Source organism: Balaenoptera acutorostrata, chromosome 1 (assembly GCF_949987535.1).
Source record: "Balaenoptera acutorostrata chromosome 1, mBalAcu1.1, whole genome shotgun sequence".
NCBI lineage: Eukaryota > Metazoa > Chordata > Mammalia > Artiodactyla > Balaenopteridae > Balaenoptera > Balaenoptera acutorostrata.
Window position 1 is genome coordinate 1,513,801 of NC_080064.1, and position 24,298 is coordinate 1,538,098.

The 24,298-nt window shown below is 65.0% G+C and overlaps 2 protein-coding genes and 1 long non-coding RNA gene across 4 annotated transcripts; 1 reads left to right on the plus strand and 2 right to left on the minus strand.

Annotated features, from left to right (window-relative positions):
* Positions 1 to 15,815, minus strand: PANK4 (pantothenate kinase 4 (inactive)). Of its 2 annotated transcripts, none has more exons than XM_057527212.1 (19): positions 15,678 to 15,815; positions 11,982 to 12,064; positions 11,480 to 11,694; positions 10,834 to 11,017; positions 10,386 to 10,478; positions 9,863 to 10,016; positions 9,595 to 9,776; positions 8,834 to 8,915; positions 8,036 to 8,136; positions 5,725 to 5,880; positions 4,937 to 5,049; positions 4,541 to 4,628; positions 3,492 to 3,643; positions 2,622 to 2,677; positions 2,419 to 2,468; positions 1,919 to 2,023; positions 1,453 to 1,553; positions 1,283 to 1,351; positions 1 to 560 (listed from the first exon to the last, which is right to left on the minus strand). In XM_057527212.1, exons 1-19 carry the CDS (start codon positions 15,799 to 15,801, stop codon positions 347 to 349), a joined length of 2,322 nt encoding a protein of 773 aa, XP_057383195.1. In that variant the 5' UTR covers positions 15,802 to 15,815; the 3' UTR covers positions 1 to 346. The 2 variants fall into 2 exon arrangements, with proteins under 2 accessions (XP_057383195.1, XP_057383199.1); XM_057527216.1 differs by lacking the exon at positions 1 to 560 and adding an exon at positions 626 to 1,047.
* A 2,667-nt stretch (positions 15,816 to 18,482) lies between these two features.
* On the minus strand, positions 18,483 to 19,431 carry HES5 (hes family bHLH transcription factor 5). The gene is made up of 3 exons (XM_057532255.1): positions 19,112 to 19,431; positions 18,871 to 19,036; positions 18,483 to 18,763 (listed from the first exon to the last, which is right to left on the minus strand). Exons 1-3 carry the CDS (start codon positions 19,349 to 19,351, stop codon positions 18,483 to 18,485), a joined length of 687 nt encoding a protein of 228 aa, XP_057388238.1. The 5' UTR covers positions 19,352 to 19,431.
* A 186-nt stretch (positions 19,432 to 19,617) lies between these two features.
* LOC130704659 (uncharacterized) lies at positions 19,618 to 23,257 on the plus strand. The gene is made up of 3 exons (XR_009005101.1): positions 19,618 to 20,155; positions 21,867 to 22,027; positions 23,056 to 23,257. It is a non-coding gene; the product is annotated as an uncharacterized LOC130704659 (long non-coding RNA).
* The last annotated feature ends 1,041 nt before the right edge of the window (positions 23,258 to 24,298 follow it).

The following is a 24,298-nucleotide window of genomic DNA, read 5'->3' on the forward strand; positions in this document are numbered from 1 at the left end:
TATTCGCTGTGCCCTGACCTCAGCGTCCCGTCAGAGGCGTATATGTATATATTTATATTTATATATATATATATATATGTATATATATATAAAAGATTATTTAACAGTTAAATATATTCCAATAAGAACGTCTCACGGGACAAAAGTCGTGTCTCCCCACCACGAACACGGCAGCACTGAAGAAACACCAAGCCCGAGGCCACGAGCGCTGAGCCCACACCTGGGTGCAGCCGGCTCTCTCACAGAAGCACAATATAAATATTCTGATTTGAACGCAGGTCCCTGTTGCAGTCGAGATACGCTCCTGACGCGGCGGGCAGAGCAGCCCGGCGGCGGCGGCGGCGCCTCACTCGGCCGGGACCTCATACTTGAAGATGACGCTGAAGAGCCGGCCACCCAGCCGCTCGGCCAGCCACGAGTTCTTGATGACGGCCAGCTTGAGGCTCTCGCAGCGCAGGGCCGCGTGGTAGTTGGTGTGGACGGCGCGGCCCATGCCCTCGATGACCACCAGGTCGGCGCCACGCTCCCGCACCAGCACGGCCAGCCCCTTGTCCAGGCGGCTTCGGGGAGGAAGGGGGCAGTGAGGAGGGTGCAGGCGGGGGGCCTGGCACCCTGCACTAAGCCGCACCCGGGGCAGATGTCGCACCCTGCCTCCCGCCAAGGGCGGCGACTGGCGGGAATGCCGGAGACCCCCGACCCTCAGCCCCCCAACTACGTGGGCCCTGGGTCCAGCCTGCTCCCCGGACAGCCAGCCCGGCAGCCGCCCTCCCGGGGCCCGGGGCCCAGGGTCTCGGGGCCCCATGGCAGCTGAGCTCCCGTTACTACAAGGAAGCCGGTTCTGAAAACTGGGCCTTAATGACACTTTTGTATTTTGAACTTTAAAGAATCTGAGTCCTTTTTACAGGTTTTTATTGTCTCTCCTTGTTGGATAATAGTGGACCTGGAAGGGGATTAAGTCAACACTGGAGAATCAGCTCCGGAACAGACTGAGAGGCTAACGGTCCCAGAGCCCAGATGTGTCCTCCTTCACACGGGCCGCTCCAGGTTCTGGAAGCCCCAGGGTGGAAAGCACTACAGTGATGAACTGATTATCTAAGGATAATTATCCAAGGTGGGGACACGGGGCCCCTGCTCCTTCCTCCCAGGGTCTCACTGAGCCCACCCTCGGCCAGGTGCCCGAGGGAAGAGGCGCCTGGACCCCGCCCGGGGCTGCGGCTGGCAGAGCTGACTTCCGCGGGGACTAGGGGGACTAGGGGGACCCGGGGGCGGAGGGGCCACGCACCTGAGGTCGAGACACGGGGAGCTGGAGCCCGTCCGCGTGAGCAGCAGCCTCTCCTCTCTGAGCGCCGAGCTGCCGAGCACAGGGTCGGCACCCGTGAGGCGGCGCCCCGGGAGGCCGCCCCGCCGCGCCCCCGCCTCCCCGCGCCGGGCCCAGCCTCCCGCCCAGCTTACCGGACGACGGGGTCCATGGCCGCGATGCGCTCGGCCACGATGAGGGACTCGCTGTAGGTCACGTCGTTCAAGGCGGGTCCCGAGTTGCACGCCAGGATGACCTGCGGCAGGACGCCCGGGCTCTTGAGGGGCCTTGGCCGCCGGCAGTACTGAGCCAGCCTGGGCTCGCCCGCCTGCCCGCCCGCCCGCCACCCACCCACCCACCTGGGGCTGCCGGCGGAGGAGCACGGCCTCCGGCGACCTCTCACGGCTGGGCCGGCTCTTGGGGCAGGATGGAGACGGCCCCAGGGCCCCGCGGTCAGGCTGACCCAAGCCCCAGGACGTGACCGGCCAGGTCTCCTCCTCTGCTCTGCCGTGCCACTGCCTACCCGGCACCTACCTGCACGCGGAGGGGCCCAGGGCAACGCCAACCCCACCGAGCGCAGGAGCCGGGCAAGGGACGCGCTGCGCGGCCCTGCACACTCACCTCCGTCCCTCTAGAGAGAAGCTCCCTGACAAAGGGGAAGACTCCCAAAATGACGTCTACTCCACTGTTATCTGCGAAAATTAAGGCACATTTGTGAGGGGGCCCCTGTAAGACAAAACCAGGACGTTCAGTTGGGCACAGGCGCGTCCAAGCGTTCCAGACACCTCCACACTCCACTCCCGCGGCCGGGCGAGGGCTGCTGGGTCCTGCGGGCACTGGGGGCACAGGGGCAGCCCCGGCCTCTTCCAGAACTGCTAGCCCGAAGGACCTCTGACCTGAGGCCAGTGACCTCATCGCTGTCCCGCAGAAGTCAGGCTTGGAGCAGGGAAGTCAGCTCGTGCTTGTAGCTCGGGGCGGGGGGCTGGGGGGACACTCTTGGGGGGCCCTCGGTGCACCGCGCGGGCCTGCTCCCCACCCCAGGCAGCTCTGCGCCCGTCGCCCGCGCCACCTCCCCGCCCGGGCCCCTAGGGCACAGGACAGGGGGGCACAGCTCCATGTACCTTCAGTCTCTGAAGCCAGTTGCTGTAGGAGTCCACGAGCCAGGGCCGCTCTGTGGGACACAGGGACGCGGTCACCCGCCCGCCGGCCTCTCCGGGGAGGCGGTCCTCACCTCCCCCCAGCTCAGCGGGGACGCGCGGCCGCCTCGCTACTCCCCCCACCGGCCCGAGTCCTGGCACCGGGGGAGAGCCCTGGGCGCCCCTACCTTGCAGCTTCCTCTTCGCCTCCTCAAACCCGAACTGGGGATCAGATTCAAGGACACTGCACAGGGGAGGAGAAAACAAAGTCACCAAAGCCCCGGACCTTGGCCTCCGTCGCTCCCGTGGGCCACGAAGCCCCTCCCGGCTGGACAAGCGCACTGTCACCCGTCAGTGCTGCCGCGTCAGCTCGAGGACGGGGGAGGTGGCACGGGGAAGCCTCGGTGCCTGCAGCCACAGGCCAGGCCCCCGGGGAGCACCGGCCACCAGCCTCGCCCCAACGTGCCGCCCAAGGGGCAGCCAGTGCCGAGGGCAGGGAGGGGGCGGCGGCTGTCCTGGGTGTCCGGGTCCGAAAGCGCACGTTGGGTGACCCAGCAAGGCCCCTGCACGGGAGCCCCGGGGAAGGCACCAGACGGCGGGCCCCGGGACAGGACCCCTGGGGGGCTGGGGAGACGCGTGCCCACCGCTGAACTTCACAAGGCACCTATTTACTCCAAACACCCAGTATCGTCTAAGCCCACTCCACAGTCACTGTGAACGTGGAGTTTCACACTGAAAACACCCACACCTGCAGCCCTCCACGCGCATACTCTTGCGTGCGGGCGGGCAGGGAGGCGGGGTCCCAGCAACTGTCCCATCCGTTCCCGAGGCCACACGTGCCCAGCAAGCCCCGAGCAGCACCCCATCCCCCGAGAACCCCCAGTGCCCCCACTGCCACCTCCTCGAGGGCCAAGCTGGGCCGGCCGAGGCTGGGACTGCCAGAGCCACGCGAGGCCCCGGCGTCAGTTCGGGCCCAGGGGCGGTGGCTCTAAGGCTGAGCTGGAAGGAGGAGGGGAGGGGACGGGCCTGCGGGGGCTGGGAGGACGGCGGGCACCTACTCAGAGACGGCTTTCGCTCCCCAGTCGAAGACGTTGCCCGCCAGCAGCCCTTTCACCAGGGCCAGCTGCCTCTCCTCCCAGCCCAGGGCGTCCAGAGAGTGGATCACCCTCTGGAAACACTTTAATGCCACGCCGTTGTCTTTCTGCTTCACCTGCGGGGAGACGCGAATGAAGACGTGGCCTGGCCTCCCCGAGGCCCTGGGCAGAGCGGGGAGAGGAGGGCACCGTGCCGGGAGGCTGCGGAGACGCCACCAACAGCGAGCCTGCCCTGGGGGACGGAAGACGCCCATGTGACGTCACCGCAGGAGGCTAAACAAACCCAGATCGCGTCAGGTTAAAAGCAGCGCTGACTCGGAACCGCGCGGGCTGAGAGCAAGCGAGGGGGGCACGCTGATATCGGTGCAGGTGTGAAGTGTGCACTGAGGGCGGAGGCTCAGGTGTGACCGCGCCGTGGCTGAGGGCGCAGGACCCACACCCCCACGGGTGCCCGCTGCCCTGACCGTGAGATCCTCAGCACCCAGACCCACTGTCCCCAGACACTCCTGTGCCAGGGCAGGGAGGAGGTGGCAGTGAGCTGGGGTCGGCTGGCCCTGGACCCCACCCACAGCTCCAGGGCACGTGGCTTCCTGGTCAAAGAGCCCAGGGAGGCACCTCCAGGCCACCAGCCAGGCCCTGGGTGGCTCGTGGCCAGGACGGACATCCTCAGGCACCAACTCTTTGAGTTTCCCGGCTGAGCTCAGGAGGCCAGGAAGAGGGGAGGGGGCCTCAGTGCCACACGCCCGCCACCCTCACCGGCTGCTGGTCAGAGGCCCCAGGACACGCTGCTGACGAGGTCACAGTGGTGCCGGCTTCGGTCCACAGCTGTTCAGCCCGTGCTGCCGACCGAGCGGCCGCGGCCCAGCGCTCCTGGGAGATGGACCCTCACCAGGGCGGCTCCAGGATGCAGCCTGGCTGCCAGCACACCCGCTCGCTGGACAGGACGGGACTGACGCCCCGGTCCCCACGGCCCCCTGCAAGCATGTGCCCACCCACGAGAAGGGGGCGCTCACTTTGGAGTAGGGGTCCGGGAAGTTAAACTCGTTCAAACAGTGCTCCCTCGTGTCCAGGAGGCTGCGCACGGTCAGGGTCCCATAAGCGCTGAAGACAGAGCCAGGCGGAGGGCGGCTGAGTGGGCTGGACGGCTGACTGCGCTGCCCATCGCGCCCTCCACCCCCAGGGGCGTCCTCGTGGCGTCCAGGCGCCAACAGGAGAAGCCCAGGCGGCCAGCGGGGCGGTGAGGCCGAGCCGGCACCCGGTCGTGCTGAGCGTCCCCGAGCGTGTGCCAGGGGAGGGGCGCAGAGCTTCCTGGGAGACTTGGAGGGACTCGGCCCTCGGGTGCGAGCGCGCGTCCCCGCAGAGGCCGCCTCTCGGGGCTCTGGCCCAGGGCAAGCGGGCGGGCCACTCACAAGGGCTGGTACCGCAGCGTCTGCAGCTTGTCCCAGTACTTCTGGCGGAACTTCTCGGCCCTCTCGGCTGCGTCCACGGAGCCCGGCTGGCTCGCCACGGCGCGTTTCACGACCTACCAGGGACGGGGCGGCCAGCAGTGCTCAGGGCAGCGCCCAGCCCATGGATGGCAGGCATTGGTGGCAGCCACTGGGGGCTTCCCTTGCCAGGTGGGAACGGGGCTGCCGCCAGCCCTGACCCAAAGCTCATATCCGTGTCCTCCGATACCAGCCCCAGGGCCCACTGGACACCAGCTCCTGCTCTGCTGAGGGGACTGGTGGTGTGCAGGGTCCAGAGCAGGGTGGGACGCCTCGCCCTGAAGACAGACCCCATGGGCCTCTCTGAGGGGCTTCATGGAGGAATGGGTGTTCCCAGGAGCCTCCCACGGCCTTGAGACCTGACCCCCCTGAGCCGTGTGCGAACTGCTTGCTTTTTACAGAGACACGGTAGCCGGGAAAGCCACTTGCGAGCTGATGAGGACGCACCTCGCTGACACCACGTCCCAACAAACTACTCAGTCAGGTTCCCACCTGGGAACTGCGAATTACACCTCAAATCAAAGGTTCCTGGAAACGCCTGTTCTCCTCCATCCCGCCTCTCACCGCCCCTTGGGAACCTGAGACGGTCAGGGATAGCCAGGACCTCAAAGGCCCACAGCCAGTTTCCTGGACGGACGGATGTCTTCTTCCTGGGGGCGTCCAGCCCCGCCCCCGGCCCTCACCCCAACCTCACCCCCGCCCCCGGCCCTCACCCCATCCAGGGCCTCCTCAAAGCAGGTGAGCCAGTACTTTCGGGCCAGCGCGTCGTCCGTGAGGTCGACCGTGTCAGGCACGTAGGAGGACGGGTCCAGGAGGAGAGGCAGGTTGACGAGCGGCCTCTCCAGACGGTCCATTTCCAGCAAGTCGAACTGGGAGGACGAGAAGCGGGCGAGCACGTCAGCCGTGTCTTTTCTGAAAGACCAAAACCCCCTCCTACAGGTCTTGGAACTGGCTTCTCTACACGAAGGGAAGCTGCCGTGCGCGGCTAACGGAGACCCCGGTCCCTCCCCGGCCCTGGGCCCTGCCCGCCCTCTCACGGCCTCTCTCAGCCCGGGCGAACCCTCCACTTGTCCGGGGGCCTGAGCCCGATGCCCCGACCCTGGGTCCGCTCACGCCCTCCCTGTCTTCCTGCCGCACCCCGTACTCTCTGCTCCGCGCTCTGAACCCCTGCACACCGACCGCCTTTCTGGTCCTCCCTCCCTGCCCGCCGGGCTCTGCCCTGCAGCTCCTGCCCAGGGTCGGTTCCCAGGCGAGGACACACCGCCCCTTCCCCCCACGCCCCGCATCCAGACCCACTGCCCCTGCCACGCTCAGCAAGGCCGGGATGCTCGATGCCCACGGCAGTGTCTTTCAAACGAAGGGTCCTGTGCGCCTGGCCCCGTTCTCGGATGAGAACTGTGGCAGGCAGCTGCTCCAGGGACGTGACAAGCGAGTGAGCTCAGGGCTCGTCCTCCAGGCACCCCTCCTGCCCCCCACCCTCCAGGGAGCTGCCCACCGGGGACTTGGCCCTGTGCTGCTGACCGGCCCACTAGCAGGGTGAGGCGGCAGGTGTGCTCGGACCAGGGATGGTCTGGATGAGAAGATCCACCCCGCGAGGGAGAGATCGGCTTTGGGGACGCACCATGTGACCGCACGTTTAGCAGGGAAGGAGCCGGTGTGTTTCCATGGGGGTCAAAGGTGGCAACGGCTGCCTCCTGCCCGGCTGGCCTGCAGGGCTGCCCTGCCCCCCGATGAGTGGCAGCTCAGACCTGAGCCCGGCCTGGCCTTGGCTGTGGACACCCAGAGAAACGGCCTGGTCCCCTGCCCCTGGGGATCCCCACGCCCACTCGCAGGGCCACCCCAGCACGACAGGCGCGTGGGGGGCCCAAGCTGTCACGGAGAGGGGCCGTGTTGCACGTCAGCGCTGGCGGAAAGGCTTCCGGCCCGCCCACCCATTTCATCTTGCCGGCCGTGTGGCCGGCATCCACGTCGCCCTTCGACAAGTCAGAGACGTGAAGGCCTTTCTCTGCACGCCCGTCACGGCTCCGACCGGGCCTGGGCCTTGCCAAACCTGCCCCTGGCGCCTGCCCTGGGGAAGGGCCCAGCTACCCCCGCACAGCTGGCTGCGAAAGACGTGGTGCGGAGCTGTGGGAACTCGTGGTGCCACACGCGGGGGACTCGCCCCAGGAAGTGAGAGGCGGATGAGGCACATTCTTGCCACGTTTACACCGATTTCCAAGAGAATCTGCGTCTACGACTGAAAAGCAACTTTCCCTCCAAACGGCCAGCAACCTGTCCTGAAGGTGGCGTCCCGACCTGTGTGCACACGCCAGGCCAGGCCAGGCAGCTGCAGGCCTGGGCCTGTCCTCCAGCCCCCCGTGCGATTCTGATAAACCGCTCCCTGGGTTCTCAGGGGCGTGATGTCAGTAAGCCGGCAACAGCTCGTCCAGCGATGATCTGGGCCAGGACGGGGCCACGGCAGTACCACCCCGTCCCAGCTGGGACACCCTCCCCCCACCACTCGGCTGGCCAGGGGAGCCCCCATCCAGACATGGTGGGCCTCACCCCAAGGGGCGACTGAGGAAAGGGTGGAATCTCCTGAGGAAATTCGCAGACTCTGCATGCCCGGTACCGCCTTGAAACCATCACGCAGAGAACGTGGTCTAAGAGAAGGGGTCCAGGCTGGTGCCCGCGACCCACGGTTTTAACCCGATTCTGCTGTGAACGGTCCCAGAGCCCTAGGAAAGACCCCCTGTGCTCCCGAAACTTTCTATTCTCCCTGCAAACACGGCGGGGACTGCGTGGCGCCGAGGGCTCCGGCTGAACGCCCGAAGAACGTGCGACGCTACGGGAGGACGAGGACAGCCGGCTGCAGGCTGCAAACGTCTCCCTTCGGCCCCAGTCTGCGGTTCGTGACCGGCCTGCACCAGGAGGAGGCACCTTTGAGCCCGGCCACGGCAGCACAGGGGCTCTCCTCGGGGACCGCCAGGAGGCCCCAGCGGAGGCGGCGCACGCGGGACCCGGGGCCACCGACCCCGTACTCACAGTGCCGCTCCTGGCCCGCTGCGTCGGGCAGAGCTCGGGCGACGAGCTCATGAGCCCGGAGCTGCCGGCGTAGTTCTCTTCCCAGCTGTACTGGTTCGGGTCTGCGGACAAGAGAGCCGGCGTCAACCGAGGGGCGAGCGGCTCGGCAAGCCTTGGGCGGCCGGACTGCCTCCGGGAGGACCAGCTGCCGAAGGTCCCCCTGGCGCCAGGCGAGCCGGGGGCGTTGCTCTGTCGCGTTATTTCTTACTGGCACGGAGACCTCGCAAGCTGGGCAGTAGCTTCCGAAAGGTATCCGTGATTTATCTCAAGTAAGAAGCTGGACTTAGGGACGCAGTGAAGGTCTGCCTGGGCTGCTCTGACTGCCGCTGACCCCCAAGCAGTCTGCCCTGTGCTTCCTCGGGCAGAATCACGCCTGCGATTCCTTCTCGTGTCCTTCAAAGAGGACAGACCGGATGTGCATCTGAAGCGACAGCTGGGCAGACGGCCGGGAGGAGCCGGAGGGCCGAGGCCTTCGGAGGCGAGGCCATGTGCGCAGCCCCTGCACGGAGCCCCGTCGCTCACAGGGACCCACGGGTCGATGACGTGGCGCCCACGCGAGTCGGTTTCACTGGCCCCGCAGGAGAGTCACAGCAAAGGCTCCTGCCGCTGCCGGGGACGGCCCACGAAGACACCACGTCCACCCACAGCCCTCGATCGTCACTCAGCACGAGCAGCCGCTCCAGTCACTCCCCAAGGGCCCCCCGCCTCCCGATGCCGCTGCCCAACACAGGCCACGCCCCACGGCCACGCCGTACTCACTGTCTTGCTCGGCTCCTTTAAGAAACGCTCCTATGGCGCCCAGGTAGCCTTCGTGCCTCAAGAACAGCGCCTGGACCTCCCCCTGCCACGGAGAGGCCCCTGTAGCGCCACTCAGCCCGAGGCTGCAAGTCCACCCGACAAAGGTGGCCTCCCTCCCAACTCGGCGCTTGTCCACGGGGCTGTCTGCACACGCGGAATTCAAGGGCCCATCGTTTAGAGCAGCGGTCCCCAGCCTTTTTGGCACCAGGAACCGGTTTCACGGAAGGCAACTTTTCCATGGACGGGGGTGGGGTGGGGGGGGGCGTGATGGTTCGGGTGGTAATGTGTGAGATGGGGAGCGGCCTGCTTCCTAACAGGCCGCAGACCGGTACCGGTCCGCGGCCCGGGGCGTGGGGAGCCCTGGTTGAGAGGGTGAGTAACTTCTTCCACAAAACGGACACCCACCCAGTTCCCCACCCTTGCTGGGGGCCACACCCCCCCACGCCGTGACCGACACCTAGAACCTCACCTGGAGCTCGCGGACACTGGGAGGCAGTCCCTAGACCCCACCCCCGGCAACGCGCCAAACTCAGGGATGGCCACGGCGCTCCATGCGCAGGATGCCCGGAGCTAGTGGGTGGGAAGGGGCTGGGGGCAGGGGCTAGGGGGTGCTCAGCCGGGTCCCGCCTTGCTCCCGTCCCCTCTCAGGCCTGCGAGTTTGGAGACACGGGGGGCCGGGCCCGGGGCGGGCAGAGCAGAGGAAGGACGCGGCGGCCCGTTACCTTGGAGAAGAAGTTGATGCTGTAGGTGATGGTGCGCATGGTGACGGGGTGGCCGCGGATGAAGAAGCCGCCGAAGTACACCCGGTCCAAGCAGTGGAGCTTGGCGTACAGGCAGGCGAGCTGCCCGATGTCATTGCTGATCATGTGCAGCAGGCTCTTGGCCATGTCCTCCTTGGAGAACTCTGGGGGGACGGAAGCAGCACGCTGGGCAAGCGGCCAGGTGGGCGCCGTGCGCCTCTGGGAGCGAGAGCGGGCGAGAGGCCAGTACCTGTGTCCGCGGTGGCCGACTTCCCGAAGCTGCTCGCAATGAGGTTGCCGCTCAGCCCCAGGGTCTGGTGGGCCCCCCCGTAGATGTCCTGCACCAGCATGTCCACGTTCGCGTGCTGGCCTCTGGAGGCCAGGTGCAGCAGCTCGTCAAAGCTCTGTGGGGACAGAGCAGACGGGAGCACCTGAGGCGCCGCAAGCTGGCAGAGCCCCACGGCCCTGGATGAGCCCACGGAAGGAGGCCAGCTGCGGCGCTGGGTAGGGAAGGCCCTCTCCTGTCATGGCCCAGAGGTGGGGGGAGACGGGCAGCCTCTGTGGACCACCCAGCTGGGTGACACTCTGGCCACTTGGACGCCCATCCTTCAGAGACTGGGGAAGCAGGACGAGGCACAGGGAAGAGCCACTTTCGCAACCCTCCCAGCCAAGCACAAGCCTCCGACCCCAGAGCCGCCACCCCTTTGCTGAGGGCACCAGGAAACAGGCTGTTCCGCGGGGCCAGGGGCGTCCTCCTGCAGCTGCCCAAATACCTTAGTTTTGGTGAGCAGAGCCCCAAGCCCCCAGAAGGTGCCGCCCCCGATGGAGCTGCCGCCGATCCACTCGAACCTGTCCTCTGTCTCCACCTGGAGCGAAACGAGGGCAGGTGCGTTAGCAAGGGGGCCCCCAGCCACTGCCCAACAGGTCCCGGGGATGCGGTGGCTCAGGGGTATCCCCCGCCCTGGGTGGCAGCGCCCTTGAAGGCCGAGTCTGGGTGGGCTCGGCAGGTGCTCGTGCTGGAAGTAGGGGGCCCACCTCCCCGCGGACCGCCCGCGCCGGGCACTCCGCGTGCGGCCTCGCGCCCGTGAGCGCCAGAGGCAGGCCTGGGTCTGCGTCCGCCTCCCTGTGCCCGCGTGCCTGTGCCCGGCACGGCTCCGACACTCAGCCAGTGCTCAACAAAGCGCTGCGGAGGCCCGTCCCCTCCCGCGAGCCAGGCCCCACCTTCACGATAGAGACCCCAGAGCCGACGCTGACTAGGAGGTAGGGGAAAACGCTGGGCTGGTGGGTCTGAAACCGGAACTCGGGGTTGGAGCCCTTCTGGTAGACGAAGGCCTCCTGCGGGATGTTCTTCAGCACGAAGTTGCAGCCCTTGATCAGGCACGTCATCACGTCCTCCTTGTCCACCCTGCCAGGGAGCAGCCCAGCCATGGCACCGGCACGGGCCACGGCACGAGTGGCCCCCGCCTCCCCGCCCCCGTGGCAGGGCCGTGGCCCCGGGACCCTCCGTCCAGCGGGACGGCGAGCGTCGCGTCACCACGGGAGCGGGGCAGACTCGGTCTCGGGGCTCCGTTCCTTTCCTTTCAGCCCTCGCCTCTCCCCACCCACCATCTTCAGTCCCCCGAGCCTTCCTGAGCTTCGGCCACCTGAATCCCACTGCAGCCGGCCCAGAGCTTGGCCTCAGGCCCGCGGCCGCCCACCAGCCACCCAGAGCCTCACTCGGTCCTGAGGTCTTAGGAATCCCCAGAACCGGGCGAACGGGGTGGTGCAGGAGATGGGACACTGCGGCCACCACGTCAGGGCCTGACCCCGTGAGCGGAAGCCAACCGGTCCCCAAGCTCCCCCTCCCCGCCCCGAGGTCCCCACTTACTTCAGCTGCAGCTTCTCTTCGATGAGGTCTTTGAACTTGTACGCCCCGCCCCCGGTCGCCTGGATGACCTTGGTCTCGGTGTTGACGAGGTGGTCTTTGATGAAGTCCAGGCAGGCTTCTATGTAGGTGTTCTCGAACTTGACAAAGTGCAGCCTGGCGGTAACCTCCTCCTGGACGGAGATCTCGTAGGGCGGCTCGTGGTCCTGCTCTGTGTCCTGGGGGTGAGGGTGGGGAACCCACGTGTGTGCACTGCCTCGGGGAGGGGACGACGCTGAGACACAGCCCCTGAGCACCCTCGGCAGCGCCGACGACTTCTGCCTACCCTGAAGTCCGTGGGGGTCTTGATGCCGACGCAGGTGGGAGATTCGGGGGGGAGGCACGAGCAGGCGGGGGGGCTCTTGCCAGGGCTGGGATGGAAGGGGACTAAGCTGGGAGCATGGAGGGAGGGGCATCGGCACTGGAAGCTTCCAGGGCCGGCCCGGGGTCCTCCCAGGAGGCTCACCTTGTCTGAGTGGTCGAAGGACCGCACTTTGGCAACTTTGTGCTGCACGGTGGAGTAGTAGGCCAGCTTGGTCAGCGACCCGCCTACGGGGGAGACACAGATGCAGCGGATTCAGACGCGGCTGGAAGGGACCCGAGGCTGCCCTTCCACAGGCCCTCCTCTGCCAGACCTGGGTCCTGCCCACAAGGAGTTTGGTGCTACTTGAACTTGAAAACCCTGCAGGGCACCAAACAGAAGGAGGGAATGAACTGTGAGACCTAAACACACTCTGCCTTCCTTGAAAAGCTCTGTTCCTCCTCAGGGCCCAGACTGAAACGGAGATTGTCCGTTTCTCCACCAGAACTGAGTCCTTGACGAGCAAGGAACCTGCTGTTTCTGGGTGACTCGGCGATGGTCAGTGGTTTAGGAAAATTCTGTTTCAAACTCTGATCTTGAGGATGAACCAAAGGAAAAAGCTGACAAATCCACTGTTTTTACTGAAAAGCATACAACTGACGGTCTGTGGAAAGAGATGGAGAAGGCAAGGCAAGGAGCCTTTCCCAGAGCGGACGGGCGGGGGAGGGCCTGTTTTCACCAGGAATGTGCAAGGAAGGGGCCAGAGAGCAGCAGCTGAGGCCCGGACTCACCAGGGAGGCCCTGCAGAGGGCGGCGGGGACTTGTTAACGCCCCTGGGAAGCCTGGACGCCCCTGGCGTGTGACCAGGGACAGAATATCAGGAAGCAGACAAGGCCTTTGGGCAAGTTAAAAAGATCCCCAGAGCAGTCCTTCTGGAGGAGGAGCTCTGGCGAGCCCCTCTCCTGAGTCAGAGAGGCGGCATCTGGGAGGCTACAGGTGATTCACGGCGTGAAAGCCACGAACGGCAGAGCAGAGAGAGGCAGAAGGCTCAGCTCTGCAAAGTGACCTTGGAACAAACTGTGTTTCTTAGGCAGCCCGACCAAAATAAGGGGGAAACGCCTTGCCTTGAGAAGGCGGCTAAAATTATTAACAACTGTTGTTTTGTGACAGAATACTAAGAGAATATACCACAAACGCTCAAGTCAGAAACACAGATTTGGAAACACAGTATCCTAAGGCCAAAGCTCTTCCAGGTAACAAAAATCAAACCCCAGCTTCCGAGACCAATCACACCTGTCCCATCGGAGCCGCCTGCCTGGCAGTGTGGACAGGGCCTCCCGGGACGTCCTGCGACCTGGCCTCGTTGGGCCACGCTTGGTCACTGAACACCGTCGTCCTGGGCTTGCTCTCATCCCCAGACCGTGAGCTTAAGACGCAGAACTTGGCCTTAAGCCTCCTTATCCCTCCTCCCTGCCCCCAATCCCGGCCTGGCCCGGAGCATCTTTCACTGAAATGCTTGTTGCCCGATTCACCTCTGTGAATAAATCGTTTCCTAAAAAGACAGGCAACGCAAAGGGATGAACACATCTTTTGAGAAGCTCATCAAAAGTTACCCAGGTCACAGAAATCCAATTCCAGACAGTGTGCTCTTCAAGTCAGCTATAAATCACAACCAAAACACAGTGTTGGGGTTTGTGCACTGCACACCATGCACCCCCAGTGGGGCGAAGCCCGGCACTGCCCAGACTTGGCTCCCACCCCAGCCAGGAGACAGCAGATGGGGCACGGGGCTGCGAGCAGAGAAGTGCGGTCAGTCTGAGCCGGGGTGAGTTCACAGAGCAGCACAGGGGGCGCCTGCGGGAGCCCATCTGCTCTCAGGGTCCCTTGTGATTAGAGTGAACGCCAGCTCGGCCCGGGGCCGCACACGTCACACGTGCCGAGGGCAGTGACCAGGCGAGCCAGCACAGTCCCACGCTCGCTGGTGGGCGCCATGGGCTCTGCAGGCCACCCCACCCCACGCTCCACCCCGGGGGCCCACAGCATCCTCGACTGATGGGAGGAACCTGAGCCAGGACCCGCCAGTTCATCCAGAACCCTGGGGCCTGGTGCGGGGCTGTCCTCCACCTCCAGCCACCTCCGTGCACATCCTGCCCTGTGGCCCCTTCTGCTTCACCCAAGGGACCCTCCCTCCGCCCAGCAGAAACCTGGAGTCAGGTCAGCTTCAAGTATGTGTTGACACAAAGCGTCCCTGAGGCTTTTGAAGCAGGGACTCCACCAGCGGAGAGGGGTGCCCCGTCAGAGCCGGACTGAGAGGCTTGGGGAGGGGAGAGGAAACCGGAAACCTGCTTGTGAACCACACCGCTGACCAGCGCTCTGGCTTTGCGGACTCCTGGGTGGAGGACCCCTGCCCTGAGCCGTGACCTCCCATCAGCTACACTAACAAAAGTCTGTCCTTGCGAATTCCCTGGCGGCCCAGTGGTTAGGACTCTGCGCTCTCACTGCTGAGGGCCCGGGTTCAATCCCTGGTCGAGGAATGAAGACCCCACAAACCTCGCAGGGTGGGCAAACCCCGCCCCCCCCCAAAAAAACCACAAATGTTTGTCCTTAGTAGCAATGATCACGTCTTTTAAAGAACCAGACAGAGGACCCAGAGCCAGGGGGAAATTTCAGAGAGGAAATAAACACGGACACTGAAAACGTGCCTTTGAGTGTCCTGCTAAGGAACCCTGACAGGGCTTGGCCCTAGAGGACAGGCAGGCACCCCTCCTTCCGCGCCACAAGCTAGGGCCACGCAGAACGCCCAGGTAAGCCCTGTGGCCAGCCAATTTTTGGGGGAGCTTCAGAAACGTTAGGTGCCGACTCGTTGGAGCAGAGCCCCCAGCCCCAGGGTTAGGGCAGCAGCATGAAGTGCGGAAGCTCCGGGCACACGGCCACTGGGCTGCCATCACATCAGGAGTGCACGGGGCCCCGAGGGGCTGACTTGAGCCCCCAGGCGGCTCCTCCGCGCTCACCGTCTCTGGCCCAACGTCCAGCCGGGCACCGGCTGGCGGGTCCCCTTCGGGAGGACGACCTCAGGCTCACAGCTGCCCTTGCCCGCCCTCTGCCTGGCTCCGCCCGGCCTCCGGCTTTGCAGGTGGGGGCTCAGGACGCTCCCCACTTCTCTGGACGCCGCCCCTCCCCCAAGCCCGTGACTCCAGGGACCGCCCCCCCCCCCACAAGGACAGGGGAGCGGGGCGGCCCAACCCCTCCGGGAAGAAGCGCACGGTCCGTCCCAGCACTCACTGAGCGGCCACGGCGGGCCAGGCGCGCGGGGGTCCCGGGCCGGAGAGCACGGACCGGCCGCGGACCGCCCGGGTATCCGCGCCTCAGTGTCCACATCTGAGAAAGCGGTCGCCGGGAGGCGTCAACGCGTCGGAGAGGGAAGGAGGGCCCTGCGGGGGGCGGGGGGCGGGGCTCGGGGTGCTTCCGACCTGAGGTTTGCGCCCAGGTCCTCCAAAGCCCCGGCCCCAGACACCCGGCCCCCGATCTCCGGCAGGCGGGGAGCTGCGCCGCCCGGCGGCCGACCCCCACCCCCGCTCCTGAGGCGGGATGTCAGAGCTGCCACCAGGCCGCCTCTCCCGCGGGACTACGAGCCCCGGCATGCCCCGCTCCGGCCGCGCGGCGCCTGCCGGGAGCTGCAGTCCGGCTGCCGCGGCGAGCGGGCGCCGCCGGCTGCCCGCGGACTACAAGGCCCGACAGGCCGTGCGCGCCGACGGCCCGCGCCCCGCCCTTCGTCCTTGCCACCGCCCCGGCCCGCCGGCCTCGCTGCCCGCGCCCGCGCCCGCCCCCGCCGCCCCGCTCCCCTCGCCCGCCCGCGGCGACCTATGTCTATGGCGAAGCGCTTGGCGTTCTCCAGGTTGCGGAAGATCTCGTCGGGGGGCAGTGTGATGCTCTTGTCCAGGCTGTCCCCGCTGCTCCCGCTGCCGCTCGCTCCACACTCCGCCATTTTGAATGTGCTCGGCCAGCCTCATCAGCCATGGAGATATATGCGCATATATTTGACTGCTAAACGCCTCCCGCGCATAGATTATGCTAATGAGCGCTCGGCCGGCCCTCGCCCCTCCCGCCGCTGCGACGGTGGCGGCTGGAGGGCCGACTCAGGCAGGCGGGCGCGGGTCCCACAGACCGGACCGCGAGGCAGCTGAACACAAAACCTCTGGGCTGTCGTCGTCTTTGTTGTTCCTTCACTGAGTTGGCCGGATGCTGACCTCAAATGATATGAGCTAGTGCAGAGGGGGCACCTGGGGTTTGGAGACCACCAGGGTAATCGGTTTCTTTAGTGACTGCGGTTGTGAGTCTGGCACCGGCACGTGAAGACGCTTGGGGCCCACCAGCTTGGTTCCCTAGGAGTGCAGGACCGTGGGTGTTAAAAACCCCATGCAAACAGGGGGAGTTGGGGACCCTACCCTCTAGAAGCCTTTCTCACCCCGCCCGGAGTAGGAGCTACCCTTGCAGCTGGGCAAGATGTATGAATGATGGTGAGATCCTCAGAAAGTGCAGGGGAAAGCCAGGCAGCCTTCCTGGAGGAGGCCATTTTCTGGCAAAAGAGGGAGTCTGTGGGAGTTTGCAGGGAACAAGCTGAGAAAGCTTCCATATGGTGTTGGGGACAGGCTTCCAGGGCTAGTCTCTGGGAAGGCGTGGAGGCTCTTCTTAAGGGGCGTGTACCCCTGAAAGGCAGGGGGCACTTTGCAAAAGAGCCCAGTGTTGGAAGCATGCCGAGGGCCCGCGGTGGCTTTGGCACCTGCCTCCTAGGTGACCCTGGGCCAGTTACTTAGAGTCTCTGGACCTCAGCCTCGGTCTGAGCATGCCACCAGCTGCCTGACCAGGTCAGCCTGACCAGGAGGTACACCGACGAGGGCAGCGATTGCCCCCACTAATTTCAGTGATGTGCCTGCCGCACAAGCAATAGACGTGAGGGGTGTGAGAGGGGCTTCCCATCCCTTGCTCACCACTCCCAGGGCTCAGCAGGGACCCCAGAGGCCACTAGCAGTACTGGCCTGGAAGGGGCGCTACGGACCTCCGCTGCAGAGTGGACAGAAAGGGATGGAAGGCAGAGCAAAGGGAGGCGCCAAGCAGGAAGGAGGGAGGGCCAGTCTGGGTTCCTCTGGGTCCCTGCAGACTCAACCAACACCCCGGGCCTGCCTAAAAATAGGTGCCCTTTCTGAGGCCAGGGCCTGCCCTTGGCAGGTTCATTGCCAGCACTGCCTGTTTCAGCCTTGGTGAGCGGTCCACCTGCAGGAAGGCAGGGCAGCTGGCCACCTGTGGGCCAGCTGAGAAAGTGCCCCCAGGAGCTTGTCCCAGGACAGGGGCGCCGGGCAGGGAGGACCATGGAGGGGCAAACACCTTCTGTGTGTTTGGCCCAGCTACACCCTTTTTGCTGCAGCAAGAGGTCTGCTGCAGGCTGTGGCTTTTGGGTTGCTCTCAGCTGGACAGAGCTGGACATTCCTGTCACTTCGTCACCACCCCCACCTGCAGGGAGCTATAGTGAGAGGCCTAGAGCGGGAACCCAGGTCCCCCGCCATGTCCCCTCCTACTGCACACGGGGGACCTAATGTGTTCCGTGAGGCCCTCTCCCTTCCAGCCTGCCTCTCCCCTGCTTCCCTGCCTCTCACTCACTTTCTCCCCAGCCTCCTGACCTGACCCCTCACCCCTCATTTCCAGCTTCTGCTCCCCCTCCTCCCTCCCTGCCTGTCGCCTCCTCCGCTTCCTCCCTCCGGGCTTCTCCTCTGCCTGCCCTCCTTCCTCCCCTCTCCCCTCAGCAGGAGCCCAGCCCTTCTTCCTGTGTCCAGGGGGGTCACTGGCAAGGACACTGCCCACCTGTGGCTGCATGCCATGATAGTGCCCACTGCACGTCATCCCTGCAGACCCGCCTGCCCGGTGGCCACCAAGGACACGCGTGAGGCGCAAGAGACAGACCACGGAGGGGGCTGAACTAGTCGGATTTTATTAGAAGTCTTTAGAGCAGTCCCGTGGCTCCCACGTGACTGAGAGTTCAAATTCTGAGTACAAAGTTGTGCCCACGCGCACCCACCCACACGGGAATCCTTTAAGGATCGTGGTGGAGACCCCCAGCCGCCCCACACAGCCCCGGTGTGAGCCCCGACCAGACAGCAAAGCATCCCCAGGGGCCTTGCGCCCACGGCTCTGCCCTGTCCTTCCACGCCCGTCCAGGCTGACACTCGTTCCTACGAGGATACACCTTGAGTTCCGCCTTCACAAAAGGCAAATGTGCCCACGGCACGGCCTGCGCCAGGCCCACTGGCCTGGCAGCACCGGATCTGAAGAAAGCCCTCTATGCATGGGGCGCCGGCTGGCCGAGCCCCGCCGCCTACAAATATCATAGAACCCCGGCAGTGGGGACTTCCCAGAAGTCACTTGCTGAAATGCAAACACAGAGCAACCCCATGGGGTCAGACATTTGGCAGAAGATGGGCCCTAAATGACAAGGACACTGCACGCACATTCTCTGAGAATGACCCTCCTGCTGGCCCGCCAGCCTGGAGAGAGAGCCTTCCGGAGAAGGGGCCAGTCCAAGCCAGGGGCGGCCCGGACGATGGGGAGGCCCTTCCCTCTGCCAGAGGAACGCGCTGGCCCTCTGGTCCTCCGGGCAGGGCGGCCGCCCGCGGGTCACCACGGCCGCCAGAGGCCGCAGGCGGGCTGGCGCGCAGCGGCGGCGGCGGCCTTGGCCGGGGCGGGCGCGGGCGCGGGCGCGGAGCCAGGCGCCTTGGGCTCCTTGGCGGGCGCGGCCGGCGCGGCCGGCGGGCGCTGGAAGTGGTAGAGCAGCTTCATCTGCGTGTCGCTGGCCGCGTGCAGCGTCAGGAACTGCACGGCCTCCTGCAGGCACCACGAGTAGCCCTCGCTGTAGTCCTGGTGCAGGCTCTTGGGGCCGGCGGCGGCGGCGGCGAAGGCTGCGGGGAGTCGGGGCGGCGGTGAGCGGGGCCGGGGAGCCCGGGGCGCGGGGCGGGGCGGGGCGGGGGGCGCGCGGGCCGGGGCTCCAGGGCGCCGGGCGGCTCACCTTTGCTGTGTTTCAGGTAGCTGACGGCCATCTCCAGGATGTCGGCCTTCTCCAGCTTGGAGTTGGGCTGGTGGCGCGCGAACTCCTGCTCCAGAAGCAGCTTCAGCTGCTCGATGCTGCTGTTGATGCGGTCGCGGCGCATCTTCTCCACCACCGGCTTCCGCAGCTGCGGGCGGGAGGAGGGGGCGTCAGCGGGGCCGCGCCAGCGCGGGGGCCGCAGGGGCCGCGGCCGCGCACTTACTCGGTTTTTCTCTTTGGGGCTGAGCAGCTCCACGGCCACGGTGCTGGGGGCCATGCCTGGCGCGGGGAGAGGCGAGGAGGCGAGGAAGCAGGGAGCGGAGCGGGCGCGTCCCGTGCTGGCGCGGGCCCCGGCCCCTATATAGGCGCGGGCGGCGGGCTGGCGCCTGGGGCCCGGGCGCCGCGGCCGTTCCCACACTCCGCGGCCAATGGCGGCGCGGGCCGCACAAAGGCGCCGGCCCATTAGCGCACGCTAAATTGCCTGTGAATTGGCGCGGGCACAATGGGCGCTCCCCGAGGAGCAGGTGGGCCGCGCGGCACAATGTCCGGGCTGTGGGAACGCGCTCGCCCTCATTAGCATCCCGGGGCCTGATGCTGGGAGCCCCGCGCCTCAATATGCTGCCTTTTCCCAGGCCGCGGGGACAAGGGTGGGGGCAGGAAGGAGCTGCGCCCCTCCCCTCCCCTTCCCTCCCTCCCCTCCCCCCCATCCCCTCTTCTCTCCCTTCTCCCCCCCTCCCCAGCGACTCCCGCTGCTGGCTGGCAGAGGCCAGGAGCCCAGATAAGGGGAAGCTTTAGAATGCACAAGTGTGGCGGCTTCCAGGAGGATGGGCACCGTCCCTGACAGGCGAGGGGGACGGAGGAAGCCGCACTTTTCCTGAACAGTCACCTGTCACCTCCCTCTGCACAGGTGGAAGAGGAGCCCAGGCTCTCAGGATCAGACCTACTGGCACATGTGGCAAGTCCCCAGGCTGTCACCTGAGACACGTGACTTCAGAGCTAGAAAATGGGCTGCCACGCTGGGCTGGGCTCTGGGTAGCTTCAGGGAGCCAGAGTACCCAAAACGCCCAGCATGGAGGCCGGCACCTAGGCGGTCCCCCCAGGAGCTGCACTCCTTCCTCCCTGGAGCAGTTCATCAGGCTGTGGCATCTGGGGTGCTCTGAATCAGCAGGTGGCCTCCAGGGTCCCCCCCCCCCATCTGGATGGGAGTCTGACCGTGGCTGTCCATGGAGCACGGACGGGCGCGTGGCTCTGGGCGTGCTCCGTACAGGTGTGTGGTCACTGCTCCTGCGTGACTCGGGGGAAGCCTCGGCTGCGTGCTACCCTCTGCACTGCCTTAGGAGCACTTGTAGGGCTTGCTGTCCCTAGGCATTTTGCCAGTGGTGGGGAAGGGGGTGCCAGGTGGCAGACATGAGGCTCCTGCCTGGAGCCCACACGAACGCTGTACCTGCTCAGACCCACTGGAGGAACCGCTGATCCCGGTACTTGGTCAGCCCAGCTGAGGGCCAGCCGCTGCTTGGGGGGCCACCAGCCCCACCCTGGGTCCCTAGGGGAGGGCCTGTTGGGAGCCCCCCTCCACCCAAAACAATCACTTTACTTTGATTCTCTGCAGCCAGGAATCCAGTTCTGCGGGGACTGCGGGAGGGGGTGGGGCTGGGGCTACCTTCTAGGGGCAAGGCGGGACCCAGCAAGGTCCAAAGAGGAGGCAGGGCTTCAGCCCGGGCAGCCAGCGGCTGGCGTCAGGGTGCGTTAGCCAGAGTTTAAATCCAGGAGCACAATTCCCTGGACGGCAGCCACGTCCGAGTGCAGCTGGGAATTGCAGGGCCTTAACAAGGGTCTTGGCAGTGACTCACAGCTATGAGTGGCCTGCTTGGTGGGCCTGCTCAAGAAGTCCGCAGCACAAGGAGCCTTTGGGGACCCGGAGATGGGCCCATCCGGGAAGCAGGAGGATGGTGTCAGGACGGCCAGGGCAGGCTTGGCTTGGAGCCAGCACAGGACAGCCCCAAGAGCCTGCTGGTCACCCACTGGGATGGATTAGGCTGGGGGGCTCCCGGGGGGGAAGCTTCAGGTGACTTTGGAAGGGAGTGGAGGGCAGCCCCATTCACCCTTTGGCACCTGCTCTTCCCCCAGAGCCCCTCTCTTGAAGGGGACACAGGCCCCAGGCTGGCTTTGGGAGGTGGGTGACCCTGAGCCTGGGCTCCTCTCGAGCAGGTGGACCCCCTACCACAGATATCCGGCCCGATCAGGTTTGATGCAAAAGGGCAGAGGGCACCCAGGCAAACGGGATGGGCATGCTGGAGACACGTGCTCTGCCCTCTGCTCCACAGCCCTGGCTGGCACTGTCGGCGTGGGCTGGCAGATCCCACAGGCTGCAGGGGGCACCCGGTGACGCTCCGTGGAGCCATTTTTGCACCAAAAGTGGGGCTTACGCTGGGCGACCAGCACGTTTTGGTGGGTCCCTCGCCCGCCTATGGACTCCCTGGGGGTGGACTGTCGGGGGGAGGGCAGAATGGCTTAGTTGCCTGTGTCCCCATCGCCCACACCCTGCCAGCCTGGCACCTGGCGCCAAGGAGGAGCTTGGCCAAGGAAGAGGGAATGCAGGGACAAGGGGCGTGTGCTTGACTGCCTGGCTGCTGGCAGCGGGGGCCCCAGGGCTCTGCCCGGAACTGAGGGCAGCACCCAGGCTGGGCCCGTCCCCCTGTCCCCCCCCGCCCTGCTTCAGAGGGGCAGTTGGCCACCTCCCCCAAGCCAGCTCTCGGCCCAAAGGAGACACGTGCCAGAGACGTGGTCCAGCCCCTACCCCACCCCACCCCAGCTGCACGCCCACCCGCAGTGGGCCAGGGTGGAGGTGAGGGTGGCGGGTGGGCCGTGGGGGACTGACTCCTCCTGCCTTCCTCCCCTCCCCCCTCCCCCTGGACAGTAGCAGCTTTGATCCAATTTTGAGTTGTGGGAAATATGAAATGAATGGTGTTAAATCTCAGCCCGGCCGGATGAAAGGCTTGATCCCTCCCCGAGTGCGGGCCAGATGGCAGCGCGGCCTCCGAGGCACACGCCTGGCCTTTGTGGGCCGTTTAACACTGTGAATGGGGCCAAAGTGTGGGAAAGTCGCTGGGCTCCCGGCTCACACGTCCGTCCGTCCGAGGTGAGTGGCCCAGCAGCCTGGGGGGGCTGCGGAGGAGGGAGGAGGGGGGAGAGCCCAGGGCCTCTCCTGGCTGGCAGGCTTAGCGCGGAAGCATCCCAGAACGTGGAGGGGGCTCGGATCCTCCGCTTTGGCTGCCCCCAGCAGCTGGGGGTGGGGCGGGGAGAGTTAGTCCTGCCTCCACCCTGGAGAGCTCGGTAAGTCTAGGGTGGGGTGAGGTGTCTGGAAACAGCCACTGAGGCAAGGTGCCTGCTGTGGATGTGGGGCTCCAGGCCAAACCCACGAGCTGGGTATGATTATGCTAGAATTCAGGAATCTAGGACCACAACCCGTTTCCTTTTTCTTTTTTTAAAAAGTTTAATTATTTATTTATCTTTGGCTGTGTTGGGTCTTCGTTGCTGCGCACAGGCTTTCTCTAGTTGCAGTGAGCGGGGGCTACTCTTCGTTGCAGTGCGCGGGCTTCTCATTGCGGTGGCTTCTCTTGTTGCGGAGCATGGGCTCTAGGCGTGCGGGCTTCAGTAGTTGTGGCACGCGGACTCAGTAGTTGTGGCTAGAGGGCTCTAGAGTGCAGGTTCAGTAGTTGTGGCGCAGGGGCTTCGTTGTTCCGCGGCATGTGGGATCTTCCCGGACCAGGGCTCGAACCCATGTCCCCTGCATTGGCAGGCGGATTCCTAACCTTGTGCCACCAGGGAAGCCCCATAACCCATTTCTAAATAACTCACACCCCAACTCCACCCCTCCCAGGCTGACTGCAAAGCAAAGGGCACCATGATGGGGGCGGTGCTCCAGGGGCATTTGCCCCCCATGACAAGGGAGGTCTTCTCATAGGGATGGTGCAGCTGCTGTGGTAAACAGTGTGGTGGTTCCTCCAAAATTAAACGTAGAATTACCATGTGACGTGGCAATTCCACTTGTGCTCTGTACCCAAAAGAATTGAAAGCGGGGTCTCAAAGAGACCCTCGTATACCCATGTTCACAGAAGCATTATTCACAATCACCAAGAGGTAAAAACAACACGTGTCCATCAACAGATGAATGGATAAGTGAAATGTGGTCCATCCATAAGACAGAATATTATTCAGCCTTAAAAAGAAAGGCGATTCTGACACCTGCTCCAACGTGGATGGACCTTGAGGACGCCGTGCAGAGCGAAATGAGCCAGCCACGAAAGGACACATCCTACGTGATCCCGCTTCTGTGACATCCCTGGGAGTCACACTCACAGAGACAGAAAGGAAGAGGGTGGGGCCGGGGCTGGGGGAGGGGGTGGGCAGTGAGTGTTTCATGGGGGCAGAGTGTCAGTTTGGGAAGATGAGAAAGTTCTGGAGACGGATGGTGGTGATGGTTGTACAATAGCGTGCATGTGCTTAATGCCACTGAGTTGTGCACTTATAAATAATTAAGGTTATTTTATGTTATGTGTATTTTACCACAATTAAAAAAAAAATAAAAAAGGAGGACTCCTTGGAGAAGAGCCACACACTCCCTCCCACCCACCCCCCATCCAGCCCCAAGTGACCCTGCCCTGGACCTCCCAGTGCCCTGCAGGTTGGACCGGTGTGGAAGGGACACTGCTGTACCCACTGGCCTCTGCCCAGATCCGCACTGCCGCCTCCGCCTCCGCCCGGGGCCAGGTTCCCTGGAGCAGGTTGTGCCATCCACAGGGTTCTGTGAAGTCGCAGGCTGTCCACAACCTGGGTGTTTCTGGTCCCAGGAGGGTTTCCTTCTTGGGGTGTGGGGAGTGGGCAGGCTGGCCTTCTGGGAGAGGAGGGACAGCGACAACCCACTGTGACCCCCCATGTGCCACCACAAGGACCCCAGGCTGTGCACAGCCCAGAGACTGGTGCCCCCTGGGGTGGTTCTGCGCCACGGCTCTCGCCCTGGGCCCATCCAGACCCAGTGCTGTGCCCCTCTCCTGCCCTCCAGGGGCTCCCAGCGGGGCCCCCGGCCAGCCCTCCATCACCAGCTGGTCCACCTGCGGTGGCCACTGAAAGAGCACCCAGGACAGCAGGGAGGCGCCCGGCTCGGGTCCCCAGGTGTGAAAGGGCGAGGCTGGACTGGGTGCCGCTCACAGTTGCCCCCAGCCAGCCAGGCCCCTGGGAGCCCTGGAGAGGCGGTGTCTATAGGTTGCTGAGTCTGTCTGGGGGTGGGGAGGGGGTTTGGGGTCTCTCCCTGGGGATCCAGGCGGGAGCTGGATGGGGGTAAGAGTCCCAGTTTCTGAGCATCTACTAAGCACCAGGCAGGGAACAGGAATCTGCCTTCTTAGAACTGCCC

Excerpts from the sequence above, each read along its gene's own strand:
- HES5 (XM_057532255.1), bottom strand. The coding sequence starts at position 19,351 with ATGGGCCGGCGCCTTTGTGCGGCCCGCGCCGCCATTGGCCGCGGAGTG. Across the intron at positions 19,037-19,111 it reads GCCCCAAAGAGAAAAACCGA|CTGCGGAAGCCGGTGGTGGA; the intron begins GTAAGTGCGCGG and ends TCCCGCCCGCAG. Across the intron at positions 18,764-18,870 it reads CTACCTGAAACACAGCAAAG|CCTTCGCCGCCGCCGCCGCC; the intron begins GTGAGCCGCCCG and ends GACTCCCCGCAG.
- PANK4 (XM_057527212.1), bottom strand. The coding sequence starts at position 15,801 with ATGGCGGAGTGTGGAGCGAGCGGCAGCGGGAGCAGCGGGGACAGCCTG. Across the intron at positions 2,678-3,491 it reads GGAGCGAAAGCCGTCTCTGA|TGTCCTTGAATCTGATCCCC; the intron begins GTAGGTGCCCGC and ends TCCCCTGTGCAG. Across the intron at positions 2,469-2,621 it reads GGCGAAGAGGAAGCTGCAAG|AGCGGCCCTGGCTCGTGGAC; the intron begins GTAGGGGCGCCC and ends TGTGTCCCACAG.